The 21,156-nt window shown below is 48.0% G+C and overlaps 1 protein-coding gene across 10 annotated transcripts in view; it reads left to right on the top strand.

The window, feature by feature from the left end:
* Positions 1–21,156, top strand: part of ARSG (arylsulfatase G) — a 109,083-nt gene that overhangs the window by 32,609 nt on the left and 55,318 nt on the right. For all 10 annotated transcript variants that reach the window (XR_012009136.1, XR_012009138.1, XR_012009137.1 and 7 more), the window contains exon 2: positions 9,505–10,272. Coding sequence is in view for 5 of the 10 variants with exons in the window: in XM_072781039.1 (XP_072637140.1) it covers positions 10,055–10,272 (218 nt within the window). In the remaining 5 variants the exon portion in view is untranslated. The remainder of the gene's footprint in view (positions 1–9,504; positions 10,273–21,156) is intronic.

Raw genomic sequence — 21,156 nt, 5'->3', positions numbered from 1 at the left:
CATCCTCTTACTACTTAAAAAGAGAGAATGTCACCTCGAGGAGGTCTCTAAAGACCGTCTGAAGCCTGTTGTAAAGATCCTCACCACAAAAGAAAAATCAGGATCGTCAGAATAAAGTGATCTTCATCACATTGCTTTCAGGAGTGAGTACTTGCCGTGTTAAAAGCTTAAGACACGGGTGCCAGGCACGAAGTCTAATTGGCCGTGTTGGAAAGCGTGTGGGACCACTAGGTTTTGCCCCGATTATATCAGGCTTTCTTTGGATGGTTGTTGGAGTTGCTCCACCCACCATGTTGCTCAAGGCCAAGGAATAAAAACCTGCTCTCCTGCTACGTTTCTTGCCTAAAGGGAGATGCTGGCTCTCCCCCCTTCTTGTCTAAACACGCACAGCCTGTCCTGCTGCTCCCTGGAACAATACACAGTGTTAGGCTTCGATTTTAACCCATTAGGACCTGTGCATCCGCTCATTTCCAGATGGCTGGGGGACAGGGGATGGTTCTTGGAAGCTGGAAGTCTGCTCCAGGCTGCCCTATGGACATGAGGCCAGGAGGGGCCCTGTCCTGCCGTGGTTGGTGGAGGGCTCTGGCCTCCTCGGGGGAGCCCACATGCTTGGTAGGAGTCTGCGGTGCAACTGGAGGCAGGGAGTGTCCATCCTTCCTTCCACAGCCATAGCTCTTCCATCTGGGCCATCTCTGCTCATCACAGCCCACTCACGAGCCCTGATGAATGTGGTTGTTTCCCAGGCCCCAAAACCACACCCCAGAGAACGCCGTCCCTCCTCTCCGACTGTTTACTGTCTAGTTCACAAGACAGGACACACGTGTCATCATTACCTAAAGCAGCATTTCCACAGGTGCACTTTTACGAGGGAGGAAGCGGAGCTCACAAAGGCCATCTGAGGTTAGGGACATGATGAGGCTGAGCTGAGCTTTCTGGGCGGGACAGAGCGGGCTTGGCCATCGTTGATCATGTTTGATGCATTTGTTCAGCAAACATATTTTTTAAAATATTTTATTTATTTATTCATGAGAGACAGAGAGAGAGAGAGGCAGAGATGCAGGCAGAGGGAGAAGCAGGCTCCACGCAGGGAGCCCGCTGTGGGACTCGATCCCGGGACTCCAGGATCACGCTCTGGGTCGAAGGCAGGCGCTAAACCGCTGAGCCACCCAGGCGTCCCTCATTCAGCAAATATTGATTGGACTTCCTCTGGGCCGGGTACCAGGATTATGCAGCCCGTAAAGCACATAGACATTCCTGTCCTTATGCACCTTACAGCCTAGACTTGTGACTTCTCTGGCTGGAGCACCTAGCCCAGGGCCAGGGGCAAATCTTTTTTTTTTTGTTTTGTTTTTTTCGTATTTCTGATATTAACATGTGACTCCCACTTTTCGTTGGCATCCAAGGGGGGATTTCCTTCACACCCACTCTGCGTCTCGGCTTGACCCCCTACTGTTAAACTGTCTAAAACCAGATTTGCTGGCAGGTAGGTGGAGTATTCCAAAGACCATGTCGACTGTCACCGAGTCTCCCCCGGCACAAGGACCTAGCTCAGGTTTGGCCAAAACCGCACAGACCACCATGGGACTGTGTGGCGAGGAACTACAGTTTGGAGCTCTGAATACACAAACCAGAAGGACTCTTCTCTTTCTCTTTGGCCCATTTGCGACCCTGGTGTTTATGGCTGCGGGATCTACGAGGAGGACACGCTGGCAAACGGTTATGGCCAAGACGGCCAATGGCTACAGGGAGTCGAGATTTCACCATCGACCCTCAGAATAGTTTTGCTTCATATCAATTTTAGTGATGCTTTGGGCTTTCTAGAACTTTTTCAAAGCGTTCTCATATTTGTGATCATCTGTTTCTCTCAACACAACAGAGGGGCGGGATAACAGTGGCCAATGTTTCGGAACACTTATGGACAGCAGACACTTGTGTTGGATTATTTCATCCTCGCGTTGTGTTTGGGGTGGAGGAAGTTGACTGTGGCTTTGTTTTTCAGGGAAGTGGGTAAACTGAGGCAGAGAGTTTGTTTTTCATTTTTTCTGTTTTGTTTTGGTGGGGGTTTGTTTGTTTGTTTGGTAGGTATCCAAAATCACACAGGTAGGAAATGACTATGCTGAATCCTGGGTGCACGTTCTTCTGGAGACAGGTCACCACATCCCCCAAATCGATTTCCAAAAGGCAAATTTGCCCAGTAACTGCTTCACTGGATCTCTCCTTACTTCCTATGCCCTGAACTCCGCCTCAGAGGTTCTTGGTTAGAGCTTAGCTGGAATCTGTGTTGGTTGGCTCGGGCTGCCGTAACAAAACACCACACACTGCGGGGCTTACACAACAGAACCGTATTTGTCGCAGTTCTGGAGGCGGGGAAGGCTTAGATCAAGGTGCCAGCTGATTTGGTGCCTGGCAGAGGGCTCTTTTCCTGACTTGCAGAAGGCCACCTTCTTGCTGTGTCTTCACCCGTCACCCGTCAGAGAGAAAGACCCAGCTCTCTAGTTTCTTTTTTTTTCTTTTAAAGATTTTTATTTATTTGTTCATGAGAGACACAGAGAGAGGCAGAGGGAGAAGCAGGCCTAATGCAGGGGATCTTGATGCGGGACTCGATCCCGGAACTCCAGGACCATGTCCTGAGCTGAAGTCAGACGCTCAATCACTGAGTTACCCAAGTGTACCTCCGGTCTCTTCTTATAAAGGGACTAGTCCCATCGGGAGTGTCCCACCCTCACGACTTCATCTGCCCCAATCCCCTCCCCAAAGGCCCCATCTCAATACCATCACATGGTGGTTAGGGCTTCAACATACACATCTGGGGAGGACACGAATATTCCATTCATTAGAGAATCCCGCATGTTTCATTATAGAGGTGGAATAAACCCTGGGAAATCATAAATCTGCAAAAATAGGAAAGATAGCACGTGGCATTTAGTAGAAAGCTTCCAATTCTCATGCAGGGAAAAGTGAAAGTTTGCCACACGGACCACTGATCGATCTTAACATGACAGGGAGAAGGACAGGTGTAGGAGGTGGGCCTGCCAAAAAAAGTCAAACCTGGATCAGATCTCACCATTAGATCTACAAGTCAGTTAACAGGGAATTGGGGGCTCGGGGACATTTTAAACCACACCATGGGTGCAATCAAGTCCAAAATAGAAATGTTATGGGACAAACAACCGAATTTATTTACAAATATGTTCCAGGGAAGAGAGAGGAGGAACTTATACATGAAAAGAGAAGAGATGGGTGCCTGGGCGGCTCAGTGGTTGAGCATCTGCCTTCAGCTCAGGTCGTGATCCCGGGGTCCTGGGATCGAGTCGCACATCGGGCTCCCTGCATGGAGACCTCTTACCCCTCTGCCTGTGTCTGTGCCTCTCTCTCTGTGTCTCTCATGAATAAATAAATAAATAAAATCTTAAAAAAGAGAGAGAGAGAGAGAGAAGAGACACATGAACCATATGAAATGCGTGGTGAACTTTGTGTGGATCCTGATTAGAATTTTTAAAAAATTGTAAAAATGTTTACAATGAAAAAAAATAAAACATTGGTGAGACAGCAGAATTCAAACACTCATTTCATTTGATGATACTAACAAATTGTCATTAACTTTGAAAAGTGGCTACGAAGAGAGCTGCAGTTATATTTTAAAAGAATTCTTATCTTTTAGAGAAACATATAGAAATAATGTCGGATGGAATTATGTGACATTTGAGGTTTATTTCAAAATAATCCAGTGTCTTGTGGAGGATCAGAGAAAGGGAAGTAGAAGGGGAGACAGATGAAAACAGGCTGGCCGTGTGCGGATAGCTGTTGAATCTTGATGCTGGTTAGGGACGCATGAGTTTCTCAACTTTTGTAAGTTTGACAACTTCCGTAAAATTTACTTATTATAAATGATAAGTAAATACTGCTTTGTAAAAAGTCCTTAAATACTTAGCAAACAGGGAGTGGATGAAGGAGTGGAATCAGGTAATTGACCTTGAATCCTTTCTGCTCCACCACATTTCTTACGATATTTCTTCTCGAGTGGAGGATAGAATTTTAGAGAAAGGATGTCATTCAGAGCCCCATCCTCTGATGGGCAGAGAACTTTCTCTGTTCTTCTGACATGTGTTCAAGGACCAGATATAATTTCTGCTGGGCTGCTGAGCTTTTAGAGGCATGGCATGATGCCACCTTTGCTCTCCCAAATTGGCTCCTGCCACATGGCTTCCTTCTGTGACAGTTCCAACAGGTGGTTCTAGCGAATGCTGGCTGGGCAGGATGTCATACGTGGATGAGTGTCCTGGCCTTGTTGGCTTCACAGAAGTAATCTTCCCAACAAGAGGGTCTGGCTTGCTCCAGTGACAAGACATATAAGCGTTGGGGATCTACTGTACACCGTGATGACTGTAGTTAGCAGTGTTGCAATGTATATTTGAAAGTTGCTAAGAGAGTAGATCCTAAACGTTTTCATCACGAGGAAAAAACCCATTTCTCTCTCTCTCTTTTTCTTGTAAATGATGGATGTTCACTAGACTTATTTGGGTGATCATCTCACAATATATGTAAGTCATGTCATTATGTTGTATACCTTAAACGTATATAGTGCTGGATGTCAATTACGTGTCCCTAAAACTGAAAGAAAAAGAAACAGAAAAAAAATGCCTTTGCCTCTTCTGTTGAGCTAAGACTGAGACCCTCCCCCCTAGATATGCTCAAAGAAAACGATCTTTCCGAGTTGGGGCAGCCCTAAACTGACATGTTAGGGTCTCAGGGCAAAGGAAGGGACCACAAGGATTTTTTTTCCCCCCATAAGGATGTTTATTACACATAGACATTAAATAACCTGAATTTGTCTTGGTTCTCAAGGTAACTGGATTCTCCTGTCCACTTGGACCTGGATTTGGGTGAGGACACCTTCAAGGATGTGCTCACTGTTTAGAGTCACATGAGGGCAGGTGGACCCCAAGATGGAATGCCGCCTCCTTCAATTTTGAGTGCCGGGCACTGAGCCTGCTTCCTCTGCACTGTGTCTCACCTGGGCTCACCTGCACCGGTGCCACAGACTCCTGACTTCTCATCTTCTCTTGCCTGCCACTGTGGCAAAGCAGAGGAGGAACTCTGGTATATGTAGGTCGGAACTCACCCTTCCTCCCCCCACTGTTTTTACAGTGGCTTCTTTGCTGCTCCTCACATGTGCCAGCCCTTTGCCTCGCTGGATTCCCTGCCTGGCATTCCTTTCCCACACAACTTCCCCTAGCTGCGTTGCTTCCTCCTGCAGAACCTTCTGGAAGGACCTTCTCCATGAGGCTGTCCCTGAAGTCTTTTACTTTGCATCTCATGAGCTGCTTCCTGCCTTAATTTTCTCCCCACCCTGACGTTTTGCTCATCATCTTTCTTCCCATCCACTCCCAGAAAGTAAGCGGCACGAGGGCAGGGTTTTTGTGCCCTGCTCACTGCTGTACACACAGCCGGAGACTGGTCACTCTGTCCACGTTTGCTGGGTGGATGACAAGGCACGGGGTGGTGGGGGCATCCGTTCAGACTACATGCGGGGGAGCTGGTACCCAGGCCCCTCGTGGTGGTCCCCCTGGGACTCTGGGCCCTGGAGGGCACATGACCACGCTCTGATTTGGCAGGTAAAATAACAGTGATCCACCGCCAGAGATCACACTCCCCCTGTGCCGCTGTCTTTTTTGGCCTCAGCTCATCAGAAGCTTTGTCTCTGGAAAACCAACAGAGCCCTCTGCCAGAAAGGTCTGTCCAACCTTCTTGTTATTTCAGCTGTTTCCAAGGCCCTCCAGCGGGCTGCTTGGCCGCAGGGAGGCCCTCGGGGAGCCAGGTCAGGTGATGGACTTCCAGGCCTGGGATTCAGACACTGCAAAGCGCATCTTCAGGTTGACTCATTCCATTCCATTCTCAGCCCTTCTGGCCGACAGCTGCCCATCGGTCATTCCACAGCTTATGAGCACCCTTCCCCAGAAGCGAGCCCGGAATGGAAAGAGAGGCCAAAATTTAGCAGACCTCCAAGCCTTGCTTTACAATGGGGGTCATGGGAAGAGCACAAATCATCACTAAGCTGATGGGCAACCCAGGTTCATTCTGGGGCTGCCCAAGGAGCATCGATACAGGCCAGTGGCTCATACTCATGCTCAGCAGGGATGTATCCCTGTTTGTCCTGCTTGGCTGGAGCAGATGGGCCTTCCTTGTGGGGTTGGTTGAGTTAGGTGGTCAAGTTCCTTCCAGCCCAGTGGAAGGAGGTAGGGATGCTCTACTTGCCAAAGATTCCCCTTTTTCTTCCTTAGCCCACAAACATGCTCCCTGTCCACTCTCTCTTCTGAGAGGAGCAGAGTGATGCATAAAGAAAGTTGGGAGGATAACCTCAGTTGAGGCACTGAGCATAAAGTCTCAGCCTGCATCTTTTACAGACTTTTCCAGCAGCTTCACTGAGGTGTAATGGACAAATAACACTTGGGTGTGTTTACTGTGTTTAGTGTGATGCTTTGATGTACATCGACAGTATGAAATAGTGTCCACAATGTCATCAGCACATGCATCACCTCACCCAGTTACACATGTTTTAAATTTTTTGTGGTGAGGACATTTAACATCCACTCTCTCAGCAAATTCAAGCGTGCAACGTGATATCATTAACTGTAGTCACCATGCCGTACCTTAGATCCCCCCAAATTGCTCATCCTGCATCCCTGAAGGTCTGTGCTCTTTGACCAACATCACCCCAACTTATCCCTCCACCCTCACCCCAGCTGCTGGCAACCACCACTCTCTCCTTTGCTTCGATGTGCTTGGTTTTTTCAGATTCCACATATAAGTGAGATCGTGCACTATTGGTCTTTCCATGCCTGGCTTATTTCACTCAGCATAAGGTCTTCCAGGTTTACCCAGGTTGTTGCAAATGACAACCACTTTCTTTTCCACGAGTCTTCTTTTTAAAGGCAAAATACTATTCCATTGTGTAGATATTGTATATGCAGCACGTTTTTTTTTTAAATTTAATTTTATTTAAAATCAATTACTTAACAGTATGTTATTAGTTCCAGAGGTAGAGTTCAGTAATTCATCAGTTGCATAGAACCCAGTGTTCATTCTATCACATGCCCACCTTAATGCCCGTCACCCAGTTACCCCGTCCCCCTACCCCTCTCCCCTCCAGCAACCTTTAGTTTGTTTCCTAGGGTTAAGAGTCTCTCATGGTTTGTCTCCCTCTCTGATTTGTCTTATTTTATTTTATGAACCCATTCATGGACACCTAGATTGCTCCCATACCTTGGCGATTGTGAATAATGCTGCAGTAAACACAAGGGGTGGATATCTCTTCATGATACTGATTTCATTTCTCTGGGTAGATACCCAGAAGTGGAATTGCTAGATCATATGGTCAGTCTATTTTTAATTTGTTGAGGAACCGCCATCCTGTTTTTCATAATATCAGCTTGGATCTTAATCAAAGTCCGCGGCTTTGGGTCCGTTCTTTGAATATCTGGTTTGCCTTTTCACTGTAGTTAAAAAAAATAAATGGGGAAAGATTAAATATCTCCCTGGAGATATGGGCATGAAGGATAATGCAAGGGTGTACTGGCTAAATTAGCTTATTTCCATTCAGTGAAAATTTTAAGTATTAATGATTCTCTTTGAAAATCCTCAAAGGAATGTTTTATCATGGAACCGTTAAGAAAAACAATCTGTTTATGTTCCCACCTTCATTTTAGCTTTTTTCTTAAGTGAATTTTTTCCCCCTGAAGTCCTTCGTGTTGGGTCATTCCAAAATGGATTATTGACGAAGAATGAGGCCGCTCTAGAGTTCCAAGCTAAGTAGCTTTAAGAAGAAAAGCCTCCAATGATTGTTGCTCATGGTCGGAAGCCAGTAGAATGAAGCTGGGAATCAACCAGCAGGTCAACAAGTGTTTGTTGGGCGCCCTCCTTGTGCAAGGGCTCTTTCTTCTTCTAGAAAGGGAGAAGTCTTTGGGGCCTCAAGATCAACAAATACTGGTTGAATCTAATTGAGTTTGAAAGAATAACTCTCCTCTTGGAAAACAGAGGAATTTGCATTTCTGAACAATTGATTCATTGGCCTCCAGATGACCATGACTGTTTACTTGAACTTTCTTTTATTTTGATTAAGTATGTATCTGCCCATCCTTTTGAGTTTATCTGGGTCTTGCAGAATTTACATGCCTCCAACCACCCCCATTCACTTGGGTTGGCAGTTGAGTTGACTGGCTGGCTCTGTCAGTTTTGTGTTCCTTCCTCAAGGTCAGGGATACACAACTTCGAATCATGTCTATCATAATCCCAGCCCTAGTAGCGTCTTTATGCATTACAAATTGGTCCTCCTCTAATCCTCTTAATGGCTTGGGCATCCAACAGGTTTTTCTTTGGTCCAGAATTTCAAGTCTATGCCTCCTTACTGACCCTGTAGATTTAGGGCTTTCAAGAGAAGTAGGGATGATATGGTTTTCTTCTGTGGTTCCCACTTGCAACCTGCTGTTGAAAAGCCTTACCTTCAATTCCTGTTTTTCAAAACTCAACTGATTTATTGCTTTCAGGCTTGTCCACTGAAGCTGCATCATCTCCAGTAGGTTAAGCATCTCCAGTTAGGTTAGTTTTCTTCTTGGACAAGAATCATGATGTTTTTATTTCTAAGCCTCCTGGTACTCAAAGTGTGATTTAAGGGCTAGTAATATAGGCCTCACCTGGGAGGTGAGGGTAGTTAGAACTACCCCAGCCTTGCCTACTGAATGTGTATTTGATAAGACCTGTAGCTGATTTGTATGTACATCCGAGTGTGAGAAGCCCTAGTTGAGCATGTCTTTAGACTTTATTAAAAATTACATTGTTGAGATATAAAGGGACAATTTCCATTAACATTTTTTGGAAATGGGTTTTTCTGACATTTATTGTGAAAAATTTCAAACAGATAGCAAAGTCAAGAGTTCTACCACAAAGTACCCATATATCCTCCACCTAGATTATACCATTAATTTTCTTTACGTTTCTTTTTTTCTCAAATTAATTTCCATCAATAATTTTATACAGAAATATTAATTGACAGCATGACTGTTAGAATCATGTCTTGGTAACAAAGGTCTCAATCTTTCTTCTAGAATTTTCAATGGATTTGATAAGGTCACAATTCATTTGGGGACTTCTTGTGAATCAGAGAAGCCTGGTGGTGTGGGAGTGGGGGGAGAACCGGGATTTTGCCGAGTTGGATGCTGGCCCTTGCCCCTTCCAGGGCATGAGGTCTCAGTGTCCTCACCCATATAGTGAGCGGGTTGAGAGACCTCATCCCTACTGGCGCTCCCAACCCTGTGATTATAGGCCCATTGCAAATATTATTATCATCACGATTCCTCAGGTGGAGAAACTGATGAGCCAGCTACATATTTAACTAAGAAGGAAAACATCTGTTGGCATGGGAAAGAGATTATTTCCTAAGCTACTGAGTAAAACACAGCTGCACCGGCAGTTTCAACTCTGTTTTCTTGTCAATTTCTGTTCTTTCAGGAAACCTTACAGAAACATGAAGCCCTCAACCATCTGGAGCTGAGAAACTCATTCGAGGCTGACTGCGGCTTCTAGAACGTCCAGGTGTTCTGCAGATGTGAGAACTTAATCCCGCACTCTCCAGCTGGAGTCCCGAACAGATGCGCCGCTCATGCTCCAGCCCTAACATCCCTGAGCACAGAAGGCTTGTTCACGAAGTGGCCAAAGAGCATTTGTTGTCACCGTTGTCTGATGCCGGCACACCGCCGTCCTCTCCCTCGGAGCTGCAGTGGGGCAACCACATTCGAGGTTGCAAGTGTCCTGACTCTCCTGAATTAGGATTCCAGGTGCGGGCCTCATTTCTGTAGCCTGACCATCCTTACAGGCACCACCACCAACACGACGACCACCACCACCTGTATCTTCTTGCAAACTCCACCACTGCTCTCCAGGGACCCCCTGCCCTCCAGGGACCCCCTGCCCTGAAAGGGAAACAGGGGGAAGCTCCCGGAAAAATCTTTAGCTGTGGCCCATCGTCACTCCAGACAGTTATTACCCTCCCCTTCTCACCATGGGCTGGCTTTTTCTGAAGGTTCTGTTCCTGGGGGTGACTTTCTTGGGATGCCTTTATCCCCTTGTGGATTTTTGCCCCAGTGGGGAAACAAGAGGCCAGAAGCCAAATTTCGTGATCATTTTGGCAGATGACATGGGGTGGGGTGACCTGGGAGCAAACTGGGCAGAAACGAAGGACACCGCCAACCTTGATAAGATGGCTGCAGAAGGAATGAGGTGAGTCTTGAGGGTGCCAAGCCAGCATCTCTGTGGATGTCTGGCTCCCTGCGGGAGAGGGCAGCGGAAAGCACTTAAAGAACAATTGATGGGTCCGTGCTGATTTAGTTAATTGATTAATTCTGTTTGAAACTAGTACAGCATCTTGAAGAAATCCATCCATTCATCCATCTGATAACATTAGGGATGTGTGCGCGTGTGCGTGGGTGCATGTGCTAGGAGCTGGGAATACGGAGGTGAACAAGATCCCTCTGGTACTTAACATCTGTGTGAGGGGATGAGTTAAAAGGAAAGTAGGAACTACAACTGAGCACATGAGCCCGCATCAGGGAGTTTTGGGAGTCTGCAAGGTAGGCCGTGGAACCCAGCCTGGGGCCAGTTCAGGGGAGCAGATGACCTTTGAAGAGCCACTGAGTCAGCGAGGCCCACAAAGGTAAGAGGACTTGTCTGTGAGCGGATGGGACTTACTGCTCCATGGAAGGGCACACCATCCAGGGAAGGGCCTGTGCATCCGAGCGGGTCTGGAGGTTCATAAGCCCCCTTCCCGCTCGGAAAGAGAACATGTATGAGTGTTTAGCCTGCTGGGTAGGCATCTCACGCTGACGCCAGTCCAGCTGCTGGTCTAGCTCAGATTCCCACCTGTGCTGTGTCCTGTGCCTCCGTCCAGTGGGGTGGGGATCGGTCCGGCTAGCTGGTTGGGACACCACGTGGGGCATCACTGCAGTACTTCAGCCACTTGTAGCCTCCAGCCTGGGGCTTCCCTGGTGATAGAGTCTCGGGGTCCCTGCATCTGGTCTCACCCACTCGAGTCCGTCCTCCTCACCTTGGCCAAACTGAAAGTTCTAGAACACTCCTCCATTCCAATGTTTCAGTGGCATTTTGTGGCCCTAGGGATGCAAACCAAGCTCTGGACAGCAGCTTCCAAGACCAGCCCCTCCTCCACATTGGTACTCAACCCGCGTCTCCACCCCCACCCCCACCCCCCACCCCCCACCTTCACTTGTTGCCTCTGTCTGGGTCTCCCGTATGGGCCTCCGTCTTCCAGGGGCACTTTCTACTTCCAATGATGCATCAGTTTCTTCCTTCCTTCCTTCCTTCCTTCCTTCCTTCCTTCCTTCCTTCCTTCCTTCCTTCCTTCCTTCCTTCCTTCCTTCCTTTCCTTCCCTCTTTCTTTCTTAAGATTTGCTTTTATTTATTCATGAGAGACGCAGAGAGAGGCTGAGACATAGGCAGAGGGAGAAGCAGACTCCCCATGGGGAGCCTGTGTGGGACTTGATCCCAGGACCCCGGGATCACACCCTGAGCCAAAGGCAGATGCTCTGAGCCACTGAGCCCCCCAGGCATCCCTGCTTGGTCAGTTCCTACTCACCACCTGGGACCCTAGTGCCTCTTGAGGTCCCCGGGAAAGCTTCCGGGGATGCTGCCTGGGTTCCCTGCTGGGGTTCTCTGCTAACCCCCTTGCTGCTTTTCATGGTGATTGTGTAACCACCTCACCCCCTGTGTCAGGTTGGATAGGATGCTCCCCCCCCAATTCATGCCCACCTGGAAACTCAGAATATGACCTCGTTTGGAAACAGGGACTTGTTTCCTGTTTTTAGTATTTAGTTATGGATTTTTTTGAAGATTTATGTATTTATTTGAGACAGAGCACAAGTGGGGGGTGTGGGAGAGAGAAACAGACTCCCAATTAAGCAGGGAACCCGATGCAGGGCTCCATCCCAGGACCTCAGGATCATGACCTGAACCAAAGGCAGACACTTCATCAACTGAGCCACCCAGGCGCCCCTTAGTTATGGATCTTAATGATACCACCCTCCATGGAGAGTGGGTCCTAAATCCAATGACCACTGTGCCCATATAAGAAGAGAGAAGAATGCAGAGAGACACTCAGAGGAGGTGACCTAAGGCAGAGGCAGGGAACGCAGTGATGTGTCCGCAGGCTGAGAATGCCAAGGATCGCTGGCAACCGCAAGACGCCAGGAGAGAGGCGTGGGACAGATTCTCTCTCTGAGCCTCCAGAAGGAACCAAGCCTACTGACATCTTGATTTCAGACTTCCAGCCTCCAGACCCTTGGGAAAATGACATTTCTGTCATTTGAAGCCTCTAGTGCTAATTTGCTCTGGCAGCCACAGGAAAATCCTACAACTCCCTTCTAGCCCTGGTCTTCAGGAGGAAAAATGCCTGGTCTCTTCTTCCCCTCTTGTATTCCTAGCACAGAGCATTGTGCCTGGCACCCAGTAGGCAGTTGATAAGTCACTGTTTATCAGTGAATGGGCTTTAGGTCAAGATACCTTGACATGTCAATCCAATTTTGCATGTTGGATTCCCACCCCCTCCCCCGGGAGAGATTTAATCCATTGCATTTACTAAATCCTCAAAGGGAACAGGATTGCCAAATGCTTAAGAACTTCTGCTTTTAGTGTCAAGTGGGTTCGTGGGGAAGTATCTGGCCCATTATTTAAACCGAGATTTCTGGGGCCTGGACCTTCCCCTTACGGCTGTCCCCACCCTCTCATCCTGTGCAGAAACAGCACCTCGTATGCAGATGCAAGCACCGTTTGGTGGGCTCTCCTATTTCTTCCTCCCTTTATGAAAATGTTCTCTCCATTTGAGCCTGTGACAGGGGCCAGGCGGCTGGCCCTCTGGCCCCATGTCGGCAGCGGCTCTTCTCTCTGTGCTTTGTTGACAGGAAAGCAGGCTTCCTGTGAGGCCACGGGTTGATTCATCGCTGGCTTCTCCCCCTGCCTACTCACGGCCAGTGGGGAACCATGACTTTCAGACGAGAACTGGTTGCCAAACAGGGTCTCTGGGTGACTTGAGAAAGTGTCTTTGTTTTTTTATTGTCTCTTTTTTATTAGGGTATTGTTTCCTAAGACTCTCACAACAAATGACTATATACTGTGTGGCTTAAAGCAACTCACATTAATCCTCTCACAGGTCAGGAGGCTAGAAGTCCTGAATCAAGATGTCGGCAGGGTTGGAAACTTCTGGAAGCTCCGAGGCAGAATCGGTGCCCTGCCCCTCTTGTTTCTGGTGGCTGCAGGCGGTCCTTGGCCTCCTGGGCCTGTGGATGCATCACTCCGTTGTCTGCCTCCACTGTTCCATGGGGCTCACCCTGTGTGTGTGTGTCTAAATCCCCTTCTTCTCATAAGGCTGCCGTCACTGGCTTTCGGGCCCATCCTAATCCACTATGACCTCATTGCAACTTGATTACATCTGCAAAGTCCTATTTCCAAATGAGGTCATATTCCCAGGTTCTGGGTTGACGTGAAATTTGGGGGAGATGCTAGTCAACCCAGAACAATTAGCTATCCCGCATAGGTCTTTAGCTCTGCTCCTAACATCATCTGCAATGTGGCAGGTGCTTGATGAACGATTGTTGCTTTGAAGACTAAATATCCTGCTTAAGAAGTTGGTCTCAGGTTCAAATCCCAGCTCTACTACTTTCCATCTATGTGACTCTGGACAACTTACATCATTCCTTGGGGACAGTGGTAGCACCCGTCTCATAGGATGTTGTGGGGATTAGATTAAGTCATCCATGCAGGCAATTAGCACAGAGCCTGGCTCATGATAGACACAGATATATGTGAGCTATGGTTATTTTTGGTATTGGTCTTAGAAATAATATCCATTTGAATTGTTGATGTGAATTGGCTACTCTGCATAATGAAAGATTTAAACGGTAAATCGTGGAAGGAGGAGTGGGTTCCAGAGACAAATCCCTGTTAATCTAGATGTGGACCATCCACACTGAGCCAACATCTGTATTTGAATCAAATGTGACAGTTGTGATAATAGCTAACCCGTCCTGTGCCTATGTGAGGTTCCAGGCTCTGGGCATCACTCCGGTTAATTCTGGCCACCACCCATGTTTCTCTTCTTTCAGAAGAGATGAGGTGAGGAAATCAAGATCAAGCCATTTGTCCTCTTGGGATCTGCTTGAGTCTGTTCAGTGCTAGACCAAGTCCCCAAGGCAACATTTAAGTGTCTCCATAACATTTCTTGCCAGCACACACCATTAGTGTGGATTTTTCTTCTTCCCCATTTGGTTATGGTAGATGTGATTTGCCAAATTTATGAATGGAATGGGCCCCATTCACAACATGACCCGGATGTCATTGTTGCAGAACAAAAGGATTCCCTGGGGAAAGAAAGGCAGAGCTGTTAGTGCCTCAATTTTGGTTCCTTTACAGACCTCTTAACTTCCATTTATGTAGTGGTGAAGGAGGGATCGTGGCCTGAAACCCCACAATCTTGAGGGTTATGACAGAGCTATGTCATTTATGGTAGCTCAGGCCTAAGAGCATCTCATCATGTTATCACACAGGGGTAAACTGAGGCCAGAGAGAAGTGAAGTATTTTTACTACTCTGGTCGCTTTCCAGCAGGTGGGGGCAGGTTATCTAGTTTGCACTTGTCAGTAGGTTCACCCGACAACCTGACTTTCGCCCTTGACCTGGTGGGCTGGGCGTTTTGTCACTGTGCTGTGCAAATCTGAGCTGAGAGCTACTGTTGAACATTTGAAAGTTTAAGAATAATAAGATAATCCAAAGAAAATAAAAATGTCAGAATTCAGGTGAAAAGGCTAGGGATTTAGTAATCAGCTAAAACTTAAACCACTTGGAGGGACTCCCAGGCTGGCTCAGAAGGGAGTTGATAGGACACTGTAGGCTCATTCACTTGTGCAAATTGACTTGCAAGTACGTTACCTTTGCACCTTGATTTCTTTCCATCCTGTTCCGCCCCTTCTCAGTCCCCAGTCTAATCTGAGTCAAGTCAATGCTGCTGCTGAGTAGAGGCAGTGACTTAGCTAGGAATCAAAGATCGATATTCACCCCTGGAAGGTCAGAGGCTCTCGGGGGCTTGAGTCTGTTTCTAGAAAGGGCCTCAGTGAAGAATGAATTGATCTGTCAAATCAGTCAAACACCTTCTGTGATTTCTGTTCTCGGCATTGGCTTTTGGCAAACGTTCATTCATCCTGTTACCTCTCGGAGTTTTCTCAGCTGTCCCACTGCCTCCGGGGTTTTGCAATGATCCCAAGGAAGCTGGGAACCAGGCTGCCATTCATAACTGCAGGGGATGGTAATGAGGTCTTCCTGAGAGCTAGGGTAGAAAGAACATTCTGAGTGAGGCTTATCTTGATAAGGGAAAGTTTCCCTCCCCACCATGCAGTCCCCTTCCAGCTTTATCTCCATCCGCTGGTACAGTGATTCACTTGATCTTAGCCAAAAGGCTGAGAAGCGATTGGTACAGTGATTCAGACTTAGGGTTGAGGGAGAAAACCTCTTGGCCTGTGATCTTCACTGCTTAGAGAAATCTGCTCAGCATCCCAGGACAGGTGATTTTATCTCTTGGCCCTTAGGTCAGTAGGTCCAATGGACATAAAATCATGCAATGCCCACCTACCAACCAGGCAGGCCAAGGTGAAGCTTACATGAAAGGTTCTGTAGGATTTAGCCATGTGGTTCTGTGTAATAGAATGGGGACCTGCAGGAATGCAATCATCTAGATAACACCCAATCTTCAAGAAAAGGAGCTGAAATATTAGCCAATGAGGCCTTGGTGCCAGCCTGGTTCACAAGTGCAAGTTCAAAATTGCCTGTCTGATGGCTATTGTGCATTTTTGTTAAGTCTCCCGACAAGAGTCATTTGACAAGGAATCTCTGCTAAGAGCCCATCATAGGACAAATGCTGGAAGATCCTAGCCAGCTGTGCCCTAAGAGGCTTCCGCCAGGTGGTAAATAAGACAAAAGAAGCAGCTTTTATTTTTATGTATGTATTTATCTTTGCAGATTTATTTATTCATTTGAAAGAGAATGAGGGATGCCTGGGTGGCTCAGTGGTTGAGCATCTGCCTTTGGCTCAGGTCATGATCCCAGGGTCCTGGGATCAAGTCCTGCATTGGGCTCACCATAGGGAGCCTGCTTCTCCCTCTGCCTGTATCTCTGCCTCTCTTTCTGTGTCTCTCATGAGTAAATAAATAATAAGCAAAATCTTAGATTGAGTACAGGGAAAGGGGCAGAGGAAGAGGGAGAGTCTCAAGCAGACTGTGCTAAACACAGAGCCTGATGTGGGGCCTGATCCCATGACCCCAAGATCACAACCCTGAGATCATGACTTGAGCCAAGACCAAGAGTCAGATACCCAAGTGACTGTATCACCCAGGCACCCCAAGACATGCAGCCTTTAGCATGCAGAAGGGAGATGTGCTGTATGAGCAGGAACCCTGTACCTCCTGCCCCAGGGCTTTAATAACCTGGATAGAATGGATAGAATTGAAGCCTCTGGGATAGAATTAGCACGTTACTTATCCCTTGGTCACAGTCAAGAATGAGAAAGGTCCATGCTGTGCTTCTTGCCTTTTGATGAGAGAACCCAGAGCAAGAAGCATGTTGAAGACAGCCCTATGGGGCTGCAGGAAGAGAGAGTCCATTTCTCCCGAGGGAAGCCAAGAGGTACTTACTTGATAAAGGACTTCACTGTTGAGACCTTAAAGAGGAATAGGAATTAGAAGAAGGGGGAGGAAACCATGTTATAGTAAGAGGGAAAAACTTGAGCAAAGACCCAAAAATGCCCTTTCACTGGACACATATTTCTGGAGGTTCCCCCAGGCACTCTCCCAGGTGCTGGGAATGTATCCCAATCCAAACAATAAGAAGCCCTTACTTTCCAGGGTGACCATTCCAGTGGTTGAGTGTGACTGGGACGGAGGTGGAAGTGAGGCTGGGCCAATGGACCTGGCCGCTGGTGAAGGGCCTTGTGTGCATGCTCAAGTGTTTGGACTTGGTCCTGGAGGCAGTGGGGGCCTTGAGGAGTGAAGTCATTGGCCTGCATTTGAGATCGATTGCTCCAGCTTACCAGGGGTGGCCCATGCTGGCAGCTGGGAGGGCAGTGGGCAGATTGCAGGAGCCTCCAGGATAGTGTATGGCTCAGGGTTGTGGCAGTGGGGAGGTGTCCAATCTAGGAGGTACTGGGATGCCTGTGTGTGCATGTGTTCATGCTTCTTGTCCTGTGTCTAGTGTGTGTCCTTCCTGGAGTGTGAATGTACTCATATCCACAGTGAGAATGTGGAAGGGGAAGCGGGAAATTGCCAAGGATCATACCAAGCTCAGCTGCGATAATCTTTTTATTTTATTTTATTTTATTTTTTTTTTAAAGAACAGAGTATGAGTGGATGGAGGGAAAGATGGATGGATAGATGGAAAGATGGAAGGATGGATGGATTAAAGAAAGGATGGATGGATGAATGAAAGACTAGATGGATGGATGAATGAAAGACTGATGGGGGGATCCCTGGGTGGCGCAGCGGTTTGGCGCCTGCCTTTGGCCCAGGGCGCGATCCTGGAGACCCGGGATCGAATCCCACGTCGGGCTCCCGGCGCATGGAGCCTGCTTCTCCCTCTGCCTGTGTCTCTGCCTCTCTCTCTCTCTCTGTGACTATCATAAATAAATAAAAATTAAAAAAAAAAAAGAAAGACTGATGGAAGGAAGTATGGAAGGATGGATGGATGGATAGATGGAAGGATGGATGGTTGAAAGACTGGATGGAAGGAAGTATGGATGGATGAAAGGATGGATGGAGGAGTAAAAAAAAACACATCAAGTTTGCTCTTTGCTGCCACACTTGCATGTAGTTTACAAAGGGCTTGCCTATCAGTTCCCTCAATGACCCCACCTGACAACTTTCTGAGCGTGAACTTGGCGGTCTTCCCATTTCACAGAAGGCAACACGGAGGCCATGCTGTGCTCGGTGAGTCCCACCAAAGTGTTTCTCCAGCTCTCACCTCCCACTTCATCCCTCTACATGCAAAGGCCACAGCGAATAATTTTTAAAACCTGTTTCTGCCTCCAAGACTTTAAATTATGAATGGAGCAAAGATAGCCTTTATTCCAGGCACACAGCAATTTAGAGAGTTACCACGGAAAGCCTCATCATCTATTTTAAATTCCTCCTAAATGAAGACTGGACACGCTCAACCTCGCAACATTATGTCCCTCCAGGGCTTTTGGGGCAGCGTTTCCAGCACTGACGTTTTCCGATCCTAATACACGTAATTTATGCGATGGCAAGTTGCTTTGGTTTCTGTCTGGCTGTGTCTTCATTTGCGCCGATTTTCCTGTTAACAGGCTGCTGTAATGTCTGGCTCTGTATTTCCAGCTTGCCTTCACAGTGTATTTTCAGGCTTTAATTAGGACCCCTGTTGATGAACTGGCCTGAGCCTGCCCAGATAGATCTGGGGGAAAACAAAAGCTTTCCAAATAGCAAGACCATTTTATCGCTTATTAATTAGTCTCTGCCAAACAGAGACAGAGGCTGCGAGAGAGGAAAGGTGACGGGCAGGTCAGTTCACTGGGCCGCCTGGGGTGTTGTGAGGTTTTTTTTTGGGGGGGGGCGGGTGGAAAGGTAGCAAGAGTATGGTCAGGGCTCTCCAAAGACCTTGCAATAAAGGAGAGAAGATTGTTTCTGAGCGTTAAGCTGTGTGAGCTTTAACCCAAGGTGGGGAAAGAATTGAACCCTAAAAAGCATCAGCTTGAGCGATTTTGTGCAAAATGGACGAATGTATGTTTTCCAATCAAATGACCCCTTCAAGTTTTGTTTGCTCGCTCACCAGATGTTGCTGGGGTGGTTCCATGCCAGCAAGGCACGCCGCTGGGGGCTGCGCTTGGAACTCTAACCCCGTCCTCGTAGGACCCACCGTCTGGGGAGGACTGGAGGTTACATGTGTTGGAGGAATGCACTAACACTGTTCCCCCGAGGGTGGTGGTGTGTGTTCCAGGGGAGCCCACAGCCAGGCTAGTCGTTAAAGACAGGCAAGCAGGGACAGCGTCTAGGCAATGGGAGTACTGGTCAGCTCGGGCTAGTGTAACAAATACGATAGAATGAGTGGCTTAAACAGTAGGAATTGTTTTTCATAGTTCTGGAGGCTAGGAAGTCCAAGATCAGGGTGCCAGTGGGGTCCAGTTCTGCTGAGGACCCTCCTGGCCGCAGATGGCCACCTTCTCTCACTGTGTCTCACATGGAGGAGAGAGGGAGAGAGGAAGAGAGACCTCTGGTCTCTTCCTCTTGTCAGAAGAACACTAATCCTATCATAGGGATCCCACCCTCCTGACCTCATCTAAACCCGATTACCTCCCAAAGCTCCTACCTACAAATGCCATCATATTAGAGGTTAGGGCTTCAATGCAAACATTGGGTCCATAGTGCCAGGGAAGAAAATTGTGCATCCCAAACCCACTGACAAGCCTCAGTCTACAGAGGACAGAATTTCCCTAAGCTTAGCGGACTGAAGGGTTTTTCTGTGGCCCATTAGAATTCTCGTAGCATTGATTACCTCCACACTCACCAAGGCAAACTTTGGATTCTGATTTCCGCTGTAATTCATGCACAAGAAGAGAACCTGTTGACTGCTCTGACACTGGTTTCTGCACCCATCCCTGGAAGCTAGTTGGGAGACGGGCATTCTGGTGTCTCTCTCAAGCTCATATGGGTTGTGTGGATGTGAGTCAGGCCCTTGGGGCTGGCACCACCAAGGGTGAGTCTCGGGACCTCCCTAGCCCAAGACTAGCCACTTACCCAAGGCAATTCCCTCTGGGTTTACCTTACCAACCTCTGGGTTGGCCTAGTTCCAGCTACCTTCTCTCAGATGTGAAGGGAGTAGAAGGAGCATGGGATTTTGGTTGGGCAGGCCTGCGTTCAAGTTCTAGCTCTGTCATTTCCCCAATACGGGGGCCTATAGTCTTGCCTGTGGCACAGTGCGTGGGCAGGACAAGCTGCATCTGTACCCGTGCCAACTCTGTGGTCTTGGGAAAGCTGCTTGAGCTCTATCTGCCTCACCTCCCTTACCTGTAAGATGGGAATCCTCGTGATTTGAAATCATATATGCAATATGATTGGGGTGGGAGTCACTTGACAAATGACAGCTATTTTTACTCTGATAAGACAGACAAAGGTAATGCCTATTTATACCTTAGGTCTCCGCTTCCGTGTAGCTTCTTTTGAGAAGCACTTAACATGTGTGTATGTGCACCTTGTAGAGCCCAGGAACTTCCTGTCCTGCTTCCTGTCCTCAGAGCTCTCTCACACATTGGGATCCTCCACCACCCTTATTGAGCTTTGGGCAACTTGAGGGCAGGGCTTGACAGTGTCCTCTGTTATATTCTGGGCTCCTATCCTATTGTACGCACACCGTCATAGCCAGGACTGATTCTAAGTGGCAGCAGCCCAGCTCAGCCAGCCTAAGCACAAAAGAGGCGAAGCTTTTGTTCATAAATAAACTCTGCAGAGACCCCGTCTTGTGTCTGGGCTTTTGGGCCAGTTGCTTATTCTTTCAGGTTCCTCCATGTGATGGGAGAGGTGGCCCTTGCCCTACATCAGAGCTTGCGGTTCAAAGGGAACAAGAGAGCTATTCCTCACTGTCCGGTTCAGAAAATTCCAGATTGAAGGGCACCTGGGTGGCTCAGTGGTTGAGGTCTGCCTTTAGCTCAGGGCATGATCCTGGGGTCCTGGGATCGAGTCCGCATCAGGCTCCCAGTAGGGAGCCTGCTACTCCCTCTGCCTATGCCTCTGCCTCTCTCTCTGTCTCTCATGAATAAATAAAATCTTAAAAAAAAGAAAAAAAGAAAAGAAAAGAAAAGAAAATCCCAGGTTGGATTCTGAATAGCCCTGCCTGGGTCACGGGCTGTGGGCCCGATCCTTGAGGATGAGAGGTTGTGCTACTCGGCTTAGCCCACGGCAGAGTCTCATGCCCATGTTGGGGTGGGTGGGTGGGGGGTAGGACGCGGGCATCAGCCTAAGAGTCGTGTGGAAGGGGTGGGTGGGGAAGATGCCCGCCTGGTCCAGCCCAGATATTGTCAGGTGAATGTCTACCTTCAGACAAGAAA

The sequence above is a fragment of the Canis lupus genome, chromosome 16, assembly GCF_048164855.1.
Source record: "Canis lupus baileyi chromosome 16, mCanLup2.hap1, whole genome shotgun sequence".
NCBI classification, from domain to species: domain Eukaryota; kingdom Metazoa; phylum Chordata; class Mammalia; order Carnivora; family Canidae; genus Canis; species Canis lupus.
Note: the sequence above shows the minus strand (reverse complement) of the source record. Positions and strands in the feature narration are given on the sequence as shown.